Source organism: Mirounga angustirostris, unplaced genomic scaffold, assembly GCF_029215605.1.
Source record: "Mirounga angustirostris isolate CCGP_5_RB_7025 unplaced genomic scaffold, mMirAng1.0.hap1 SCAF_2, whole genome shotgun sequence".
In the NCBI taxonomy this organism is placed as follows: Eukaryota; Metazoa; Chordata; class Mammalia; order Carnivora; family Phocidae; genus Mirounga; species Mirounga angustirostris.
The window spans coordinates 97,698,752-97,721,571 of record NW_026991710.1 but is presented as its reverse complement, the minus strand read 5'-3'; the positions used below and the strand labels follow the sequence as shown (position 1 = coordinate 97,721,571).

The 22,820-nt window shown below is 36.2% G+C and overlaps 1 protein-coding gene and 1 long non-coding RNA gene across 6 annotated transcripts in view; one reads left to right on the top strand and one right to left on the bottom strand.

The window, feature by feature from the left end:
- The window catches only part of LOC123848297 (uncharacterized), an 844,895-nt gene that overhangs the window by 99,997 nt on the left and 722,078 nt on the right, over window positions 1-22,820 (top strand). Inside the window, exon 4 of one of the 3 annotated variants that reach the window (XR_010409502.1) lies at window positions 5,621-5,665. The exons of the other annotated variants lie outside the window; for them this stretch is intronic. This is a non-coding gene — a long non-coding RNA (uncharacterized LOC123848297). The remainder of the gene's footprint in view (window positions 1-5,620; window positions 5,666-22,820) is intronic. 3 annotated transcript variants of the gene reach the window in all.
- LOC123848295 (bifunctional heparan sulfate N-deacetylase/N-sulfotransferase 3) overlaps window positions 1-22,820 on the bottom strand; it is a 176,962-nt gene that overhangs the window by 74,885 nt on the left and 79,257 nt on the right. For all 3 annotated transcript variants that reach the window (XM_045880526.3, XM_045880528.3, XM_045880527.2), the window contains 2 exons: window positions 17,801-17,986; window positions 12,181-12,309 (listed from right to left, as the gene is read on the bottom strand). In XM_045880526.3, coding sequence (XP_045736482.1) covers window positions 12,181-12,309; window positions 17,801-17,986 — 315 coding nt within the window. The remainder of the gene's footprint in view (window positions 1-12,180; window positions 12,310-17,800; window positions 17,987-22,820) is intronic.

The window sequence follows — 22,820 nt, the reverse complement described above, 5'->3', positions numbered from 1 at the left end:
ATCCTGTTAGCAAATCTTAAATGTACATTACAGTATCGTTAACTACATACACATTGTTGTAGAGCAGATCTCTAGAACTTTTTCATCTTGCATGACTGGAGCTCTATACCCACTGAACAGCAACTCCCCATTTCCTCCTCCCCAATCCCTGGCAACCACCACTATGCCTTGTTTCCAGGAGTTTGGCTACTTTATTTTATTTTAAAGATCTTATTTGTTTATTTGAAAGAGAGAGAGTAAGAGAGAGAGCCTGAGACGGGGGAGGGCCTGAGGGAGAAGCAGACTCCCCCCTGAGCTGGGAGCCCGATGCGGGACTCGATCCTGGGACTCCAGGATCATGACCTGAGCTGAAGGCAGTCGCTTAACCAACTGAGCCACCCAGGTGCCCCTAGGAGTTTGGCTACTTTAGATACCTCAAACAAGCGGAGTCATGAAAGATCTGTCCTTTTGTGACTTTTTTCACTTAGCATAATGTCCTCGAGTTTCATCCATGCAGTAGCATGTGACAGGATTTCCTTTCTTTTTAATTAAAAAAAAATTTTTTTTTGTGAGATTTTATTTATTTATTTGACAGAGAGAGACACAGTGAGAGAGGGAACAAAAGCAGGGGGAGTGGGAGAGGGAGAAGCAGGCTTCCCGCCGAGCAGGGAGCCCGATGTGGGGCTCGATCCCAGGACCCTGAGATCATGACCTGAGCCGAAGGCTTAATGACTGAGCCACCCAGGTGCCCCTCCTTTCTTTTTAAAGATGGATAATAATATTCCATTGTACACGTATACCACATTTTCTTTATTCATGCATCTGTCAATAGACATTTAAGTTATTTCTACTTCTTGGCCATTGTGAATAATGCTGCCCTGAACATAGGCGAGCAAATATCTCTTCAAGATCCTGTGTTCAATTCTTTTGGACAAATACCCAGAAATTGGATTGCTGGATCATAGGCTAGTTCTATTTTTAATTTTTGAGGAAATACTATACTGTTTTCCATAGCAGCTGCACCATTTTAAATTCTTGCATTAGGGACCACTTTGCCCAACCACTAGGATGTATGAGAACACCTGTTCTTCCACAACCTTGTTAACATAATTTATCAATATTTTGAATTTTGGTCAACATGGTAGATAAGAAATAATATCTCAGTATATTTAACCTTGCATTTTTCTTCCCATGAATGAACTGAGCATCTTTTCATAAATGACTTTCAAAAAGAATCTGTCTAGATGCTATGTTGGGAGATCATTCTGCCCAGTAATGCAAACTCTCTTGAGTCAATTCTGTGATTCTGTGATTAGGTACTTTACAGGCAACCGGATTTCCCTTCAGATTCAAAGGATAGTACATATGTAGGCATCGTAAATTAACCCAGTGTCATTTGTTGAAAACTATTTGCCCCCAATTTTGCAGTATATTGTGGTTATAAAACAGAATAATACATAATGTCTTATATCAAGGAATGCACAGACTACTGGATGAGAAAGATAACTGATTATGGTGCTGTGGGCAAGTTATGTTAGGGTTATGCCTGGGTGGTATGCGAATACAGAGAAGAAACTGGAGAGTGGTGGGAAGTCTTCTATAAAAAGATGATATATGAACTCAGATTTGCTGGAAAGAATCAACTTGAACCCAGTAGTGTTCTTTAAGGCACAGAATGAGACAGTAGGTCCTATTTAGGGAAACTGGGTGGAGTGAAAGATGTATATATGATTATTGAAAGAAGGAGAAACTATCAAAGGATTAAACAAGGAATAACATAATATTCATTTCTTTAACTTAATATCAATTTTTAAAAATTTCTTAATATCCATTCCAATGACTTGAGAATTTATCATATTTCTGTTTTTCTTAACTGTGGAAATCAAAAGGACTTAACCATACTTTCTTGTAGTATTTTAAATCTCACAGTGGCAAGTAATTATATAACACCATAGTTAGTCATGAAGAACATTACTGATAGAAAAATAGGGCTGATATGGAGGATAGCAAATAAATAAAATAATTTGGCTTTAAAAGTTTAAAAGTCTTATCAATTTATAAGTAACATCAACAAGATAAAAAGTGATTCTTTTATTATTATTTTTTATTTGTAGTTCTTGAAACGTACATTCAACATTTTCCCTTGGCTATAAGTGCTTATTAAAGCTTTTTACAAAAGCACTTTTTTTGTCTTAGATTTTTTTAATTGTATAAATTTCAGGTGTTTAGCTTTATAATTTGACATCTGCACACACTACAAAGTTATTACCACCACAAATCTAGTTACCATCCATCACCATACAGTTGACCCCCTTTGCCCATTTCACCCACACCTGAACCTCCTTTTCCTCTAGTAACCACTAGTCTGTTCTCTGTATCTATGAATTTATTTTTATTTATTTTTTGTTTATTCATTTGTTTATTTTTCTTAAATTCCACATTTGAGTGAAATCACATGGTATTCGTTTTTCTCTGACTTATTTTGCTTAGTATAATATCCACAAGAACCATCCATGTTGTCACAAATGGCAAGATTTCATTCTTTTTTATGGCCAAGTAGTATTCTATTATATAAATGTACCACATCTTCTTTATCCATTCATCTGTTGCTGGACACTTAGGTTGTTTCGATATCTTAGCTATTGTAAATAATGCTGCAATGAACAAAGGGTGCATATGTCTTTTCAAACTAGTGTTTTTGTATTCTTCAGATAAATACCCAGAAGTAGAATAGCTGGGTCATGTGGTAGTGTTATACTTAATCTTTAAAGGAATCTCCATACTGGTTTTCCATACTGGCTGCATCAATTTATAATCTTACCAACAGTACATAGGGTTCCCTTTTCTCTGCATCTTTTCTGACATGTGTTATTTCTTGTCCATTTGATAACAGATATTCTAACAGGGGTTAGGTGATATCTTACTGTGGTTTTGATTTTGATTTGCATTTCTCTAATATTAGTAGCATCTTTCCATGTGCCTGTTGGCCTGTGCCTGTATGTCTTCTTTGGAGAAATGTCTTAGTCCCTGAGAAGAGTCCCTGCTGTCCTGCCTTTCCGGTGGATGCTTTAAGGTTTGTAAATGGGTCTCCTTTATCTACCATCTATGTGCTTTACAAATTGGGTGTTTTGGGCTGGTTTCTGGGTCAAGTAAGTTTGCTCACAAGCCTTTTAAGAGCAGGTTTTCCATTCTCCACGGTTTTGTAATTTTCTTGAACATAATTCCATTGATTTTCAAAGCCTTTTGTTTGGGGGGCTTGTTTTTCCTGTGCAGGATCTAAGGGTTGGAATGCCTGATTTGGAGCTTTGATCTGTCACTCCTCAGGGAAAAGTTCTGCACCTTTCATATCCCTCTTGATTGTGACTTGCTGTGGCTGGGGTGTGTTTGTTTCCCTCAAGAACCCATGTCTCTGCTTCTGTTTACCCTCTTGATGCTACACTTTTATCCTCTGTTGTTGAGGCTCTGTTCATTCTATTTTTAGGTCCCTTTCAGAAGGAATTATTCTATATGTAGTTGCAGATTTGTCATGTCCATGGGAGGAGATGAGTTCAGGATCTTGCCATGCCAACATCTTGAACTCAGCTCCCCAAAGCACTTGTTTGTTTGTTTGTTTGTTACTCAACAAGGAGATGGGTTCCTTTTTCCTAGAAAATGGCTGGAAATTTTAAACCATTCACACATTTTTTCGGTACCAGGTAACTGAGTCACATTGAGAGTAATATGCATCACATTAAAGCCAATTTAACCAAGAATGCAGAAGCAGCATGTTGGTAGAACCACTGAGCTCAGAGTCAAGAAAATCAGGGTTCTCAATGTAGTGTTCAATGATTCATTAGTTGTGTATAAACCCAGCTACATCAAAAACTAATGATGTACTATACAGTGGCTAACTGAACATAATAAAAAATGAAAATTAAAAAAATGCATATTTAATAGTAAGTAAAAAAAACCCCTCCTAAATATATATATTTATATATATATATTTATATTTATATATATAAAATGCCCATGCTACTGGAAAAAAAAAGAAAATCAAGGTTCTCAACAGAATACTACAGGAATGATCTTGAGCCTAAAATTAGTAATTGAATAGATAAACTTTGTGGCTCTTTTCAGCTTTAATTGTCCACTGTTCCATGTCAGGCTAATTCATCATCACTTGTGAAAACCTACCACCATTAAGGGTCAGTTAAAAATTTCCTGGATCATGAATTTCACTTACTTGCAAGTAGAGAATCTTCCAGAATGTAGTTTTATTAAAACCAGTCTTGTTATTATTCATATTTGGATATACCATGAGTCAAGTGATGCTCCTAAGACATAACTATTTATGCATTAAGTCAATCATTTAAAAAAAATTAGTGACCTCTTATTATATTCAAGAGACTGACCTAGACACAGTAGGAGCACAAAAATGAAACACACATATAGATCATTCCCGCAAGAATGTTTCCTTATATAGAAAAAAAGATGTGAACTCAAATAATCATGTGGTGAGGTAGGTGTTAGGTGACATATGAGACTTACAGATAGAGAACAACTAGAACTGAGTAAATATTAATTCTATCCCTGATAGGTCATAAATAATATAACATAAATAATGTTTTTAACAGCTGAATATATTCTACTATGGGGAAACATAATTTGCTTTACCAGTACCCTATACCCACTTTTTTGGTCAATTAAGTTCATTTATTTATGAAGAATTTTTTTTCTTAGTGGAAGCAAAAAACAAGCAGCACTAGCAGAGAAGGACTATATAGTCTGTAGTAGAAGAGACATTCAGACAAAGGAAAAGCATTTGTGTGTTCATATTAAAGTATGAAGGCAAGATCAAGATTAGTAATTCTAATTTTTTGGACCCTAGAACTGCCTTAGACTCAGAAGAACCCTTCAGATCCCATGGGCCCTGATTGTTCAGCTTTCTGCAGACAGCACACCCATTACTTGAGGTAACCTGAGTGAGTCTCTCATCCTCATAACCAGAGGAACTCAACAAAAACAAGTCTCTGTAAAGAAGAGACCATTACATATAATAGTGCGTGATTCAGTCACAGCCAACTCATGAAATAGGTTCTACTTACGCTTTTGATTGGAGAACTATCTTACCAGCACCCAGATTTCCTTTCCTTTTAGATTCATTGTCCTTTTTTTGTATCAGGTCATTGGAAAAGTCCATTTCTCTTTCTTAATATATGTTAAATACAAATTAGGTACGAGGCCTCATGTTTAAACATGGGAATGGTTTTGGAGATGAAGGACACATTCTCTACCACAAGAAGCAAACAGACTCATAGCAAACCCACAAGTACAGTGTAAGGTAATAAGTACTTCGAGAGAGTCTGCAGAGGATGCTATGGGAACACAAGGCGGGGCCAGAGTAGAGGAAGTTTCCTGAGGAAGGTGATCTCTAAGCTAAGCTTTAAAAGATAAACAGTAGTTACCTCTACTTTAAACTCCAGTTCAAGTTAGGGTTCTCTGGTCCCTAAGAAAAACATTTATTCTCATTGCTTTTTAAATCCTACTGCAGATTTGAGTTCATTTTCAATTCTGATACCTTGATCTTAGGTCCATGATTTCTGTAGCAGTTTTTGGTAATCTTTGATTACCAACATTATTTCTCCATTTTCTTCCTTTGTAGTATTTCCCAAATCTGCCTGACCATAAGAATCAACTAAAGCTCATGGTAAGTATTCAGGTCCCCCAAACTGTTTCCTGGAGATTCTGATGCATTAAAGTTTGGATTTTTTTTTTTTAAATCAGGTGTCTCAGGTAATACTCATTATTAGGCCTGTTCAGGAATCATTTTTCAACTATCCAAAGTTGTTATTATCACTTACTTAATTTTTAATAATGGGTTTTCTGTTACCCTTACAATTTTTTGCAAGATTAGTAAATAAGAAAGGAAAGAAACAAAATTTCCCATTGGGAAAAAAAGATGAGTTTTATAGATAAAGACACATAAACCTAAATTATAGTTTTAAAAATATTTTTTTGGTGGGTTAATTTTGGTTAAATTTTGTATATACAGCTATCTTGTGTGAACTTTGTTTTACTTTCATTGTAATCCATTCAAATGTGTTATTCCCAGTTAAGATACTCATTCTTTTTGCATCCATGCTTATGATTTTTCTTTAATTAGATAAACACAATGTAGATTTAGCTTTTAGGGATTTGGGTAGGAGGATATAGAGGGTATAGTGGATGGATGCTATGTCAAATTGAGAAACACAGAGACAAAAAGTATTTAATAAAATATGGGCATATAGGGATTATCTGCTGTTTGTATGGGACGTTTAACAGTTTGATGAAGGAAGTGTAATTTTGCTATGCCGTCAGGGTTTTGCTCCATATGCATTCCACGCAATGTGGTAAGAGCATGAATCTCATGACTCTTTTGGCTTAATAAGTGAAGCAAGCACTGACTTTATTATCAAGTATGTTAAAGGGAGGCCAAGTGTCCCACAGACATCAATTGTTAATAACTCAATACCTAGCAGCTGTTTATTGAATAAGAACATAAGCAAAGACTCAGAACAATTTGTAATTAGAAATAAGAACACTGGAGCAGAAAGGTGGTATCTTTTTTCAGAGCCATACAAGGTAATACGGCTCCCACAAGAACAACCACGTCTAATCCAGAACTATCCCATTTGTCACACTAGTTAGGTATTTTTGTATCTTCTTAAAGATAGGTGGAACTGGAAATTCATGTTACAATGGACAGTATACTCTTACTAGTTCCTTTTGTATAACTATATCTGTCATAGATTTATAGGCTTCTATTTGTTGAGGGCAGTGTAGTCATTGTCAACGAATATTTTTTGTCATCTTCCTAAGTTTCAGTTTTTAATATCCTTCTATATGGTATCTTATAGGTATATAAAGTAAGTAAACTCATTTTTAAAGGGTGTAGCACCATGAATTGATCAGGAATATTTGTGTCTGCGTATATGATATGTTTGTATAGAAATTTTGTGCTTGTATGTACACAGAGAGCTCCCAATTCTTAGTGGTAGAATGAAATTAGCAAAGACCATTAAATTAATAAATAAGAACAGAAAGCCATTTATTAGTTTAAAATGGGAAATTGTAAATTATGGAGGAACTTAAATATTAGAATATGTACAATTAGAGGGGATCTTCTCCTGGTAGGCAGGTTACATGGGAAGTATTCACCAATTCAAAGATCTATAAAATTGCACTGCAAATTACTGTTCTAGTGAGTATAAGTTCTTATGATCAACATATTCTTTTCATATAGGAAAGTGAACTATAATCAAGAAGTCACTGGGTGAGTTTAGAAACAGACGCACACAAAAAAGAAAAGAATTCTTAATTTCTTCATGGTCCTAGGATCAGATAGCCTGGTGGGCCCACCTCCCAACTGTACCTAAACTTCAAAGTCAATATATTAACCAAAATCTCTGTGTCCAACCCACATCAGAGGGGTCTAGGCCTGTGATATTGGAAATATCATATGGAGAAGGCTGAGGTTTTCTCTCTCTTAGACAGTGCTAATATATTTTTATCTGCATTAAATTTATTTGGTCGGCACTTTTTTCTTTAGTAAAAAAAATGCTTTGGTAACAGTAGAACATTTCAAACTAGAGTGTTATTCTAGTTATCTTTGCTGTGATCTATTCTAATTTAACTCTGAGAGGTACTCTGTTGCAGCTACCTCTCACCCCAAACTTACTGTAGCACCTTGATATTATGTTGACATATGGGCAGGAAACTTTTAAAATACATTACTTGAAGTCCTGTTTATATTTTCATTTTCAACTCAAGTATTGAAATATATTTGAATATATTTAAGAGATATAGGTATGTTTCCAATACACATATACCTTTTTGTATGTTGGAAAACTCATCAGCATTCTCAGAAAATGGTACTTCTAATCAAGGACTGGGGTATTACTTAAGCTTATAATGGCTATCATTCAAATCCACTATACTTAAATTTCATATCTTTCCTGCAGCTAATATCTACTTTGATTCCATCAAGGTTTTTCTCATTCTCATTCTGACCTAAAAAAGAGAGCCATCTGCCAAATTAGTAGCATGCTTCACTGCACCTGGACCTCTCTTAATTTTAACACAAGCTTTACCCAAACATGTAATTTTGGGATGGAGAATTCATGGGAAACAGGTCACTCCTCCTCACTCTTCTCCCAAGGCAACATCACTAACTAATGATAGCAGTTTTCCCTTGGGTGAGACTTGGGCTGAGTCTTAGAAGTGGACTTCTCAACCAGAAATCTCCAGGTGACTACACTTGCTTCCAAAAATTGGAGTTGGCGTGGCAGATGAAATTAATTTGGATTCCTTCCCTATCTTATGGTATCTGACAAGAATTTGTCAATTTTGAATTCCAGCATTTATCTGAAAGTAATTGTCTACTGAAAGTTTTCTGAATCGGGAAAGCACAAGTTTTCTGGAAAAGTTTTTTTTCTCCCCTTTATTCCCTGTGGATCTTCTCATCAAGACAAACAAAATTGCCAAATATTATCTGTAAAGGCCTGAAAAGTAGCAAGATTTGCTAAACATTTAAAGCATTTGCTCAGCTAATTTAGCTCAAATTCCTATCCATGACTTATAAAAGCTTCACTACAAGATTTTTATTTAATTAAGAAAATAATTTGGGGGGTGTGTGCCTGGGTGGCTTAGTTGGTTAAGCATCTGCCTTCGGCTCAGGTCATGATCCCAGGGTCCTGGGATCGAGCTCCTCATTGGGCTCCCTTCTCAGCGGGGAGTCTGCTTCTCCCTCTCCCTCTGCCCCTCCCCCCTGCTGTGTATGTGCGCACTCTCTTGTCAAATAAAATAAAATAATTATTAAAAAAGAAAATAATTTGGTTTTGAAGTAGTGAAAAACATTTCTTATAAATCTATTATATATGAATGATCTAATATTGAATTTCTTCCATGTTAAGTGAAACTAATATCTAGAAAGTTCTGAAATTATAATACCACTAGGAATTTCTTAAGCACCAAAGCAACTATTGGTTAAAAGAATCAAATAGGGGGCACCTGGGTGGCTCAGTCAGTTAAGTGGCCGACTCTTGATTTTGGCTCAGCTCATGATGTGGGTTGTGAGATCAAGCCTCGAGTCGGGCACTGTGCTGGGCGTGGAGTCTGCTTAAGATTCTCTCCCTCTCTCCCTTTGCCACCTGGCCCCCCGGCCCCGGCTCACACACACTCTCTCTCTAAGACAAAAAAAGAATCAAATAGATGATTATCTGTTCATAGTCCTATTGCTCTATGATGAAAGGAAATATAAAATATAAGAATTTTATACTTTACAGACTAAAGGGTCTTAAAATTATTGGTGAAAATGTTAACATATTAAGAATATTTTAACTTAGTCTTTAGTTCATAATCAAGTATTGGTTTAACTCTTTTACCTGTGTATTACTGGCTGAATTGACAAAAAAGAAAGAGAGAGAGAGAGAGAAGAAGAAAGCCATAAGAGATGATTCCAAAGATGCTTCCATTTGTAAAGAATAGATATGTTAGAAAAATCAGATTATTTCTGATGTATAAATCAGAATTATTTATATTTTTGGGGTATGAAGACTGATAAACTTCCAAAAGGCAAAATGGCATACTACCTGAAATCATCTCAATTTTTGGATACACATGCTGATTTTTCCCAAAGAAGAGTTCCCCTTACTTCTAATATTTTATAGAAGTCGAGAAATAAATATAGTCAGTAAATACAAGATGATGAAAAATACCTGTAATTTTATTTGTAAGAACTGTAAAATTAGGATCCAGAGTGGGGCTTTTCAAATTTATTCTCCTTATTTCTATCTTCTTCAACTTCCATGCTAATAGACTTTTTTTCATATTTGGAAAATTACACTTTTTCATCTTGAATATTGCTAATGCCAGGGGCAAACCCATACATCTGATAAATAAACCTAATTTTATTTTTTATGTTAGTGATATTCAGAAGGGAAATAAAATCCCTTCTTTTCCTTATACACGTTACTTCAATTAGTTCGTCTTTCTCTACACAACTTTATAATACTTGCCTCAGGCAGATATCTGCACAAAAGGTTCATTATGGAGCTGGCACACAAGTATTAAGAAGTGATGGAAGAAGAGCCGAAGCCAATTAAACAGGCTGCTCTGCCCAGCCTGAGACCTAGCAAGACAAGATCTCACATAAAGGTATCCAAAATGACCATATTTGCTTATCTAATTCCTCTTCCATTTTGCTTATACCTTTACTTTAAATAGGAAGGGGAAAAAAAGAATAATAGTGTTAATGGTCACCTAAATGAGAAAACCGGTCCACAGTGGGAATAGGAGAGTTTTACAGGTGAAAAATCTTATTCTCTGGAAAAATGTCTATTAGTGTCTTCTGCCCATTTTTAATTGGATTATTCATTTTTTGGGTGTTGAGTTTTATAAATTCTTTATATAAAGAAGACATACAGATGGCTAACAGACACATGAAGAGATGCTCATCATCACTTATCAGGGAAAATACAAAACAAAACTATATGAGCTATCACCTCACACCTGTCAGAATGGCTACAATCAACAAAACAAGAAACAACAGGTGTTGGTGAGGATGTGGAGAATGGAGAACCCACTTGCACTGTTGATGGGATGCAAACTGGTACAGCCACTCTGGAAAACAGTATGGAGATTCCTTAAAAAATTAAAAATAGAACTATCCTATGATCCAGCAATTATACTACTAGATATTTACCCAAAGAATATAAAAATACTAATTCAAAGGGATACATGCACCACAATGTTTATGGCAGCATTATCTACAATAGCCAAATTATGGAAAGAGCCCAAATGTCCATTGACTGATGAATGGATAAAGAAGAGGTGGTAGACAATAGCCAAACTATGGAAGGAGCCAAGATGTCCAACAACAGATGAATGGATAAAGAAGATATGGTATATATATCCAATGGAATATTATGCAGCCATCAAAAGGAATGAAATCTTGCCATTTGCAACAACGTGGATGGAACTGGAGGGTATTATGCTGAGGGAAATAAGTCAATCAGAGAAAGACATGTATCATATGTTCTCACTGATATGAGGAATTCTTAATCTCAGGAAACAAACTGAGGGTTGCTGGAGTGGTGGGGGGTGGGAGGGATGGGGTGGCTGGGTGATAAACACTGGGGAGGGTATGTGCTATGGTGAGCGCTGTGAATTGTGTAAGACTGTTGAATCACAGACTTGTACCCCTGAAACAAATAATACATTATATGTTAAAAAAAAAAAAGTAGGAAGGGAAAAATGAAGGGGGGGGAATCGGAGGGGGAGACGAATGATGAGAGACTATGGACTCTGAGAAAAAACTGAGGGTTCTAGAGGGGAGGGGGGTGGGGGATGGGTTAGCCTGGTGATGGGTATTAAAGAGGGCATGTATTGAATGGAGCACTGGGTGTTAAACGCAAACAATGAATCATGGAACACTACATCAAAAACTAATGATGTAATGTATGGTGATTAACATAACATAATAAAATTGAAAAAAAAAAAGGAAGAGGTGGTAGATCTATACAATGGAATATTACTCAGCCATAAAAAGAATGAAGTCTTGCCATTTGCAATGATGTAGATGGAGCTAGAGAGTATTATGCTAAGTGAAATAAGTCGGTCAGAGAAAGACAAATACCATATGATTTCACTCATATGTGGAATTTAAGAAACAAAACAGATGAACAAAGGAAAAAAAAAAGAGAGAGAGGCAAACCAAGAAACAGACTCTTAACTATAGAGAACAAACTGATGGTTACCGGAGGGGAGGTGGGCATCGTTGATGAGCATCAGGTGTTGTGTGGAAGTGCTGAAGCACTATATTGTACATCTGAAACTAACATTATGCTCTATGTTAACTGGAATTCAAATAAAAACTTAAAAAAGATCTTGTTCTCCATAAAAGTAAGAAATCTCTGAATTCTGAACACTTTTCAATGCAAAGGAGGTTCTGGAGCACTCTCTTGGCTTTCCATAAGTTCCTCATGTCACTGCTCCTTGTAGAATGCGTTTGCCCTCATCTCCAGATGTGGTTCCATTGAATTTTTTTCTGTTTTGGAGCTAAAACTTCATATTGAATTGGCTGACACTACCCAAACTCTGGCCTTTTTGTCAGGGTAATTTTCAGCCACCCTGTCATTTTTCATCATTTTTTTCTTTTGGAGAATAACTCAAAGTACTTACTGGATTGAGAACCACAGTGAAGAAAAGTTCACCTCCTTGGATACTCTTGTCCAGCTCTTTAGGACCTCCTGGATATTCTTTGTAGAAAATTGTGTGAGTGAAAAGCCCACAGGTTTGTCTTGGAAGAACCTGAAGGAAGAATAAACAAGTAAGGAAAAAGTTCTTTCAACCATTAATTTGTTGAAACTTGGGGTTTTTTTCTCATGGAAGCTGATGCATAAGCTGGTGTCATTATTCAACTCTTAACTAAGACCCAGAAAATCCTTCACACTCTGGGAATGCAAGAATGACATCAGTAAAGAAAGAATACTGAAGAAAGTTGAAGAAATATTTTAAAACTAAGATAGACTTTGAATTATTTTAGCCACTTGTCTATTTTAAATCTCCAAATCAGTACTGCTGCTATGAAGCATAGTATGTTCCAGCATCTTAAGAAATAAAAAAGAAGTGAAAATGAGACTTTAAAAATATTGGAATTGTCTACCCTGTAATCTAGTGGGCAAAAATTTTAAGGATAATACTTTCTGCCAAAGTCTACACATGCACTAGAAAATGAAGTCAATTATTAACTTAATGTGATTCTTAAGAAATGACAGTATTATGCTGAGTGAAATAAGTCAATCAGAGAAAGACAGTTATCGTATGGTTTCACTCATATGTGGAATATAAGAAACAGGGCAGAGAACTGTAGGGGAAGGGAGGGAAAACAGAATGGGAAGAATGGGAGAGAAAACATGAGAGACTCTTAACTACAGGAAACAAACTGAGGGTTGCTGGAGGGGAGGTGGATGGGGGGATGGGGTAACTAGGTGATGGGCATTAAGAAGGGCATGTGATGTGATAAGCACTGGGGTGTTATATGCAACTGATAAATTATCTCTACATCTGAGACTAATGATGTACTATAAATTGGCTAATTGAGAGGCAGGTGGGTGGCTCAGATGGTTAAGCATCTGCCTTCGGCTCGGGTCATCATCCCAGGGTCCCAGGGAGTCTGCTTCTCCCTCTCCCTCTCCCTCTCCCCCTGCTTGTCCTCGCTCTGTCTCTCTCTCTCTCAAATGAATAAATAAAATATTAAAAAAAATAAATTGGCTAATTGAGTTTAAATAAAAAGAAATGAGATTTTTAAATTCGAACAAATATTTGAGACACAAACCTCGCTCTGTCTCTCTCTCTCTCAAATGAATAAATAAAATATTAAAAAAAATAAATTGGCTAATTGAGTTTAAATAAAAAGAAATGAGATTTTTAAATTCGAACAAATATTTGAGACACAAACCATAGTGTCTTCTCTTATGTTAAAAAGAGATTATGCTTTTGATTATTAATTTTTATAAACTGTCATAAACAATAATAAAACATCATTTAGGAAAAAACCTTATTTTCATCCTTTGTATATGAAAGCCATTATTTGTTTCACTTATACACATTCATGATAAGGGTATGTTTTTCAAATTCTTACAGCTTTTCTGGTAAAATAACAGTGCAATTATAAAAGAAAGTGTGAATTAGTGCTGTGCAGGATGGTACAATCTTTAGCTAAATTTTATATAACGATTTCATAATGACCTGTGTTTCTCACTGTATACTTGAAGTAGTAGACAATTAATGAATATACTTTGGAGAGCTACAAGCTTACAGAATCTTAAATATACAAGTCTTCTGCTTATTGTCCTCAGTAAATTGATCTTCATTTTTTCTGTCTTTATTCTTAAAGCACATCTGGCTCAGTATGTGCTTTCAAAATATTACCTATGTAGGACTTTTCATGCTTTGCAACCTTCTTTCTCTTTAGTTTAGTTCTTTCTCTTTAGTTTTTGTATTATAATAAATTTCAATCTAGTCCTTGAAAGTTTCTTACAAAAAACACAATTCTTAGCTCAATCAGTATATCATACATTGCTGTGTAAATTGAAACTTTATATATCCTATTTATTTTTGTAAATTGGTCAAATATCCTTGGGAGCTATTCTATCTTGGTGAAATAGTTAAAAGAACTTCAATTTATTGCCAAGTATTAGCTCTGGTGATGTTTATGTTTAAAAGTACTACACATTCTGCAAAATCAATGGCAAACAAGAACCCGGTGCAAAGATATTCTAACTGAATTAAATATATTCCCTAACAATTCATGAAAATATCACTTTCCTGGAAATCAAAGCTTTACACAGCATTTACTCATTTTTTTTTAAACAAATACATATTCTCAACTCTATGTAAGTCCATATGGGAGAACACAAAGATATATTCTTTCTACTCTTGAAGAATTTATATCAGAATAAAGAGAAATGCCCCAAAGCTAAATAATGAAGTGCCCACATGTGATCAAATGCTAGATTAGTTTTACATTTTAAAAGTGGATGATTCTGAATCACTTTTGGGATTCAGTTTGAATATCTTACTTGAAAAACTATGGAAACATAAAGAGCTGTCTTTGGGACTTGATTGCCTTGCTGATTCTATGCAAAATGGAGAGAGAAAAGAAATTTGAGTTTTGTCTATTTCTCAAATTATTTGAGTTTGAACACTGAGAAGAGGAAGTGCAAGGGCTTTACCCTGCAACTCTGGGAAGGATAAGAGCCGAGAGGATAAGAGCTACCATGAGCCCTAGGAGGCTGGGGCCACCACAGGAGGCTGAGGAGATACTTAGAATGTGACAGGGTCATATTCCATTGTCCTGCTCACTGAGCTCAATGCTGCAGATACTGAACATGTTCCTTGAAATAGCTCTCGTGTTAGAGAAGGAATGAGAGAGGGTTTTTTATTTTTTTGTTGTTTGTTTTTTTGGTACTTTGCTATGGACTGCCCTGTAGAACTGGTTCTGGGACTATAACACTATCAAATTCAAACTTTGAGACATTGAGGAGACTATGGAAACTTGCTGACAATAACTGGGAGATGGTTAAGAAAGCCTAACCAACAAAAGTCTTGACCAATGGGACCTGAAGCCAATATCCTGTACCTAAGACCTAAACCTGGAGCCGCTGTCAACAAATGCTTCTAGAAGCCACCAATAAAGACCACCTAGGAGGCTGGCAGCATGACTAATGGGAATCTTTATCAATGGACACCTCCATTAGAAACAGAAAGTAGATAATCAGGATCTGTAGTCCAATTGCTTAGAGGGCTGTGGCTTTCTCCAGAGAGTCACATTTAGCAACCAGGGGTTAGGGTAGAGAGTCCTGGTTTTTCCTTAATTTCTTACTGAATGAAGACCAAATTTGTCTAGCAGGCAAAGCACTAGGACTGGAAACCCAGAGACTCTGGTTAGGGCACAAACACCTTGAAAGGTAGTAGGCTTTTATATTCTTAGCGGAGTTATAAGATGATCTGTTATGGGAATTCACATGACAGTAGGCCTGAGTTAGCTGCTCAGCTGTTATACACCAAGGTGCTTTACATTAAATTATAGGATATGGGCTTGATATTGAGGAATAAAGGGAAGAAGAGTAGGTAGAGAGTGGTCAGAAAGTCTTTCAAGGTAGAAAAAATGACAAAGACATGGACACAGTAATGCTGTTTTAGAACTTTTGGGCTGGAGTGAGTCTGTATTAGCTACGGGAAAACAGAAGATAGAAAGGTAGATTTAATCTAAACTGTTTTTGGATACCTGAAGAGCAAGTTAAGGGGTGTGGAGATAATTGGAAGTATCAAGGTTAGGAAGGCCCAAATGAAGGCAGTGTTTTAAAAAGAATAAAAGTTTGGCACTATTCTGTGGGATAGGCTGTAGTGTGGGGGGTAAATGGAAGCTATAAACAAAGTAGGAACCAGCAGCACAGTTTACACATGAAATCAAGGCAGTGAATTAGGCTGTGGGAAACTAAGGGAAATAAAAATGTATTGTAAAGGAATTATTGATGGAATGTAGAGACTGGAAGTTGGAAGGCAGTGGCCAGCATGATTTTGAATTGCAGAACTGAATTAGGAATAGCAGGATCAATAATAGCTGGCTTGAAGAGAAGTAATGAGTTTCATTTAAGGCCTTTGGAATTTGATTTGTGAATATTAAAAAAAAGTTTCCCTCATCTCATAAAACAAAATGTGGGTGTGATTTTTTCTTTTCATTCTCTTCCTAGGAAGGCATATTGGCTCTTGTGGTCTTAACTTGCACCTCTAGTTGGATGACTCCAAGCCATGTTCTCTCTCTTTTACTGCATAATCAACTGCCTGCTGAGCACTTCCCACTTGGACATTCTTATCCAAGAGCCCACAAAGCAAATATAGAGGCTTCCATGGATTGCTACAAAACTGGAGCCATAGGGACACTTCCATCAAAACAGGAAATCTATGAGAGCCTTTATTACCTGTAAGATTTGTGCATTTATAATACAGGTAAACTATGTTTTCAGGAGAAACAAAAAATGAACATACCCCATGGGACACAGCCAAGCAAATTTTCTGGCAATACAGCCAGAAACAGAAACAAAAGAGGACAACATTTAATAAAGTCCTTAGAGACTTACGTTCCCTATTCTACTAAGACTGCATATGATTTAGAAATGGCAGGAAAGTATTGAATACTCTTGAATTATAACCCAGGTGTCCTAAACTCTCTCTGGTCAAAAGGCTGGCAACTTGAGGCATAGGAGTTTATTTTCCAAAGAAGAAGGGCAGACGGGGCTGAACTAGAACCATTATGTCCCCATCTAGCATTTACAACAGTTTTTATTGAGGAAAAAGTCAAGATGCAAGTTGATCCAAATTAAATGTCATTATCCATTCTGTAATTTTTGCAGACATTAGAAAACTGTCTGAAAAGAAGTGAGTTACACCTACTTCTAGAGAGTAGGCATCTGGTCAAACGTAGTCTGACAGAGAGTTCCAGTGCCTCACCACACAGTGTTCTGTGTGGTATTTCTTCCCAGGGTGAGTCTAAATCAGGAAGTCGCTTCCTAACTTCATCAGCACTCTTTGGATTTTCTAGTTTGGGCAAAAAGTAGGATTCAGTTCCTTTGGAAGGCCACACAAAGTATTAGGTAATAACATATCTTGACAGTATGCAAGTGTCACCAATGTAAAAAATAAAAAAACAAAAACACAAAATAGGGAAGCTTTGGAGAGAATTTGACCATGGATGCAAATGACTTAATTAACATCATCTGTTACATTCGTACTCCGTATTATGATCTGTTAGTGATTATGCAGGACTTCATGTATAGCTTCTTGTTGTAAGTAGTCAAGTTTTTTGTTTGTTTGCTTGGTTTGACATGGTAAAGAGAACAGTTTAACTTGTAAAAGAGCAGCATGGTTAATAGAGAGTTGGTTTTTGTTTTACATACTAAAGTAACTTTTTGAAGAGATAATGGCTTCTGTAAACTATCTGCAAGTCAGATATATTATTTCCTTAGTATTTTAACATCAGTTCCTGGTTAATAGTAGTAGTGTCAGTAAAAAAAAAAAAAAAAAAAACAACAAACATTTTATATTCAAAGAATTGTAAAGAAGTGACTTTAATTAAAACATCCTTTGCTTAGATATGATAAATATACTTCCTCCAGCAGGAAGCTTTTCCTATAGTTAAGCGCTCAACATTTTGCTCTTCTCTTTTGTTCTTTCTTCAAATGAAGAATGTAAATCTGGAAGAATTAGTTGTACCCTATGCATACCGGAGGAAGCTCACCATGATGTTTTTGTGGATGAAGCCCCTCCGATATCTAGCTGGTTTCAGATGTGGATATTCTTCAGTGCTGGTGATTCTAATATTCCAAACCTTCTTCCAGGCCTCATAAAGCTGAACATGTACAGGGTAGACGCCCGAATGGTGAGGGGCCACTGCGTAGCCCATGTCGGTAGGAATGCCGTGCTCCTAAGACCAAGCAAATGTTAATTAGAATGTGGGAAAATTTATCTTGATCCTATTTTTACCCCAGGATTCTCAAATGTACTATAAATGCATTTGTTTAAATCCATCATTACTTAATTGTATTGTAAAATTAAGGTGACAAATATTACGACCTCTAGGTGTCATGAAGCCTGGTAATCATTCCACCAGTCTTGATGTTAATACATTTGTGTTTAAGAGGGGGCGGAACAGGACTAACGATTTTAATGAATAACTTGAAAGAGTCTGCACTTAGTGCATTTTGTCATAGCCACCCATTCTTCTCACAATTTCAATAAATTAAATGACAAGCACTTGCAACAAACAACACTCAGCACTCCCCACAAAAATAAGACCAACATTTATTAGAGGGATAGAACACATTCCAAGTTCACTAGACCTGTTAACAGGATTTTATTTTGCCTGTTGCCCAGGTTCTACCAAACTTGCCACATTTCTGCTGGTCCCTCAGCATGTGGGCCAGTAATAGACTATGTTCCCTGCCTTGGTGGAAGCACACACCTGCAATGAGAAAATGTGTTAAATCTTACAGAGCAATTTTCTTTGAAGTTGAAGTCCTGGTTATAGTAAAAGTAGAAGGTGCTGAAAAAGCCAAATAATCTGGAAATTTAGTTGGCTTGAAGTCAAGATTTTGTATGTAAAATGAGTCCAGTTAAAAAAATAGTTTTAAAATCACACATACAATACGTATGTACATGCCACATATCTTCTGTTCAGTTGGTCCTGACCAGGTCAGAAAATTCCAAAAATAAATTTATGTGACATCCGGATATATTGGAGGGGGTTTGGGGAAACCTTGTATAATTGTCATTGTTCTTCTTCATTTGAGTTGGTCCCTTAATACATAGAGGAATCTTTTGGCATAGAGGGAAATTGCATAGGCGTAAAAGATGAAACATGTCTTTTATAAAAAGAATACCCATGGCTTCAGCAGTAGATGTGTATTTTTTCTCCTGAAAAATAGTTTATTTTTCTGTCTGTATTTTCAATTGCTTTATAGTCTTCAAAAGTTCCACCCAAATAGGCCTCCTTTGAATTAGTCATGGCTTTTCTTCGTGCCAAAGAACAATTTCACATACAGAGAACCATAGTATCAGGCTGCTAAATATATTGAATTGTAGAAATACACTCCAAGTGGATATAGAAAAAGAAGCTAGCTTTGTTTGGCTAGTTTGTATGGTTAGCTTTTTTTTTTTTCCCCCAACTTATATAATAACAGGAGGTGAAGGAAGTACATAAAGCCTGTGAAAGAAAGAAAATGGGTTGCCAATAGTTTGTTGTTCCTTAGGTATCTGCCTGACTGCCTCACTCAGCATAAAAGACCCTCAACATTTGGTCCCAAACCTGTCTACACAGCCTCATCTCCTACCAGCATTAATCCTCCCCACCCCCAATTTCTGATGATTCCCTTCAAGTCTTTGCTGTACACTGTATGCACTGTCTCCCTCAAGTGGAATGGCCCTTGCCCCTTATCTTGTAAATTCTCTTCATCATTTAAGAGTGCATTCAGTCAGATGTACTGGAATTGCTGAAAAGGGGAGCTGCTGCATTTGTGCGGCGAGAAAGAGAATGAGTGGTATTAGAGTGGAGTGGCCCATGCCTGTGTTTCTGAAGGGTGACAAAGAAAGTTTTGTGTTCTTCGTTGTATTTGCATCTTTGTAGAAATGGCCATATTTAATAGAATTGCTATTATATCATTTAGAATTTTGCTAAAAACTGAGTTGAGATATCTCACTGCATTTCTTTTACTGGTTTTTAGAAACTCAAACTAAAGCAAATTTTTTCAACTAAAAATAATTCACCAATCCATACTTTGTGTTAGAAAAGGTCAGTGAAGTACTCATCTAAACTGGTTTAAAAATAGGGGTGCAGTGATCATGGACCAGGTGATAGAAAATGAATTTTAATCATTGAAATTTAAAGAAAAAGAAATCAACAATTATAGGTTAACAGTTTCTTAAGAAGCAAGGATGAAATTCACAATGATAGGAACTGTATTATTAAATTCAAATATCTCCAGATTTGTAAGAAATCATGCTGAGCTCAAGGTAGTTTTCAATGCCCATAAGTGGTTGGCTCTGTGTGCAGGAGGCCCATGTAAGAATAGGATGGTCCTGCACAGCAGGGACACTTCCCTTCTTTTGGAATATTCCCAAATATTTGGGGACCAATGTATGAGCAATTTTGTTTTTATTTCCAGCTTTTGACACTGAAGAAATACTGAGGCTTCTTCATCTCATCTTTTGTGTGCTCGTGCTATGTGTCACAGTGTTAGGAAACTCCACTTCTGGAGTCAGATATATCTGGCCATTTCACTCTCCCGTTTTCTACCTGTGTGGCCTTTGGCAAATGATTTATTTTTTATTTTTTTATTTTTAAGATTTTATTTATTTGACAGAGAGAGACACAGAGATTTATTTATTTATTTGTTTTTAAAGATTTTATTTATTTATTTGACCCAAGAGAGAGACAGCAAGAGAGGGAACACAAGCAGGGGGAGTGGGAGAGGGAGAAGCAGGCTTCCCGCTGAGCAGGGAGCTGGATGCAGGGTTTGATCCCAGGACTCTGGGGTCATGACCTGAGCCGAAGGCAGACGCTTAACAACTGAGCCACCCAGGTGCCCCTGGCAAATGATTTATGACCTCTAAGCCTTATGTCCTGTTCTCTAAAATGCTAGTCATAGAGTACTTATCTTGAAGGGGTTCAGAGTAAATTAAATAATATTACACAGGGAAAGCATTTAGTGCATGATACATATTCAATGTATGTTGTTTATTGTTGTCGTTACTGCCCTGCCTCCATTTTTTTTTTAATAAGCTATGATCCTACTACTCAACTATAATGTGGATATTATGAAACCACTGGGCCATCTTTTTATTAGTAAGAGAGCTATTAGACCCTCTTTTCTGTTTTCACTGTAGATTTTGGGATTCTGTCATGTGAGGATTCTGTGACGTGTATCTTAAATTCTCTTCCTGTGCCTGCTTCCCTCCTGATCTGTCCAAATAGTCACAACCAGCGCCATGTGGCTCCAGCCTATAAATCACTGAGAGTTAGTAGGAAATCTTTTAAAAGAGCTTTAGATAAAGGCAACATAAAATGGCCCCCAAATTTGCATTCAATACCAGAAAGAACACTGGAAGTGTTCTTGCATGGAAAAGTTTGGGCTAAGATGTAGGTATTGTGTTTGGGAAGGCAGACTATCAGGTTTTAGAGGGTTTAGCCACGATGCTTAATTCTTGACTGATTATTCTCTTCCAAATCTTTTAATTTGAAATTAAGCACATATTATTTTGTTATCTGGGGCCAAAAGTCTAAAATACTAGACATGTTAGCTTAAAAAGTTAATTCTCCTTCTTCATTAATTCTTGAAAGTAGCATCTTAGTTCCAGGAACCCATAATCCATATCAAGATTTTCCTAGTGGAGGACATGGACCAAAAAGGCTGGGATGATGGCTATGTTACTATAAAATGTAAGTCTGATACTTAGAACAAAGTGGGATTAATGAGTCTCACAATTGAACTCTTCATCTCCACCTCTCAACTCTACCAGATATGCTCTTTCTCCAGGGTTCCTCCATGTCATTAAATGACACTATCAGCCATCAGCCAACTCATGGCTATGTAGGAAAAGTTAGATTTTTGTTCTTGACATCTCTTTCCTCATTCTGTCCTGAATCCAGGCTATTATCATAGCCTATCAGTACTACCTCCAGTATGTATCTTAAATCTATCTACTTTTCTCCAATTCGGTCATCACCATTACCTGGCCTCATCTACCATTTTATTCCATGGGCTTGTAGCACAGACTCCTAACTCGTCTACCCATTTCCTCTCCGGCTACATCCATCCATTTTCTACATAGCAGCCAAAGTAATATTTAAAAGTCACAAATATGATCTTATAACTCTCTATTTAAAACCTATCCTTGATTTCTCCTTGCATTTATGATAAAATACAAAATTCTTAGGATATTTCCAAGCCTTGCATGATATGACCCTTGCTTCTCTCTCTAGTCTCATTTTACACTATCCTCCACCCTTCACTGTATTTCAGTCACGTTAATCTTTTCCTGAAACCCACCAAGTGCTTTCCTACCTTAGCATCCTCCTATATATTGTTTTCTCAGACTGGAATGTCCCTACTCCAACTCTTCCCGTGGATAAATGTGATACCTCTTTTTGATAACTTATTTTGTCATATCTACAAAGAAGCCTTTACTGACAAGTTCTGATCTAAATTAAGTCTGTATTAAGACTTCTCTTATAGCCTTCAGTTCTTTTTCATAGTACACAGCACGATTTGCAAGTGAATATTGGTCCGTATAATTATTTCTTAACGTCTGTCTTCCTCACTAAATGATAGGCTCTGCAATTCTGGGTTCTGTTTCATCCACTGCTATAAGCCCAGTATCTTGCCAATAGCAAGCAGTCAATAAATATTAGTGAGTAAGTTTGTGAACTGATTCTGACCATCTCCCTCTTATGCTAACTTTCTCAATGATCTCAGTTAAACTCTCAGTTCACCCACAGACATATGGGTAACTCACAGGGAAATTTAATACTTATATAAGTAATATTTGAAAATACTTTTGAGACTGTAATTAAAAATTATTATTCAGGTGCAAGACAGACATATTTATTTATTATTATGAACTTATATATTTAAATTATATATAGAATAAAAATTATAAGATTTTCATAAATTATGCATTTAAATACTTCCAAATAGATGTGAAGATAATACATTTTTATCAAGCAAAAAGTGATGCTATATTCCTTAGAAAAATTCCCCAAA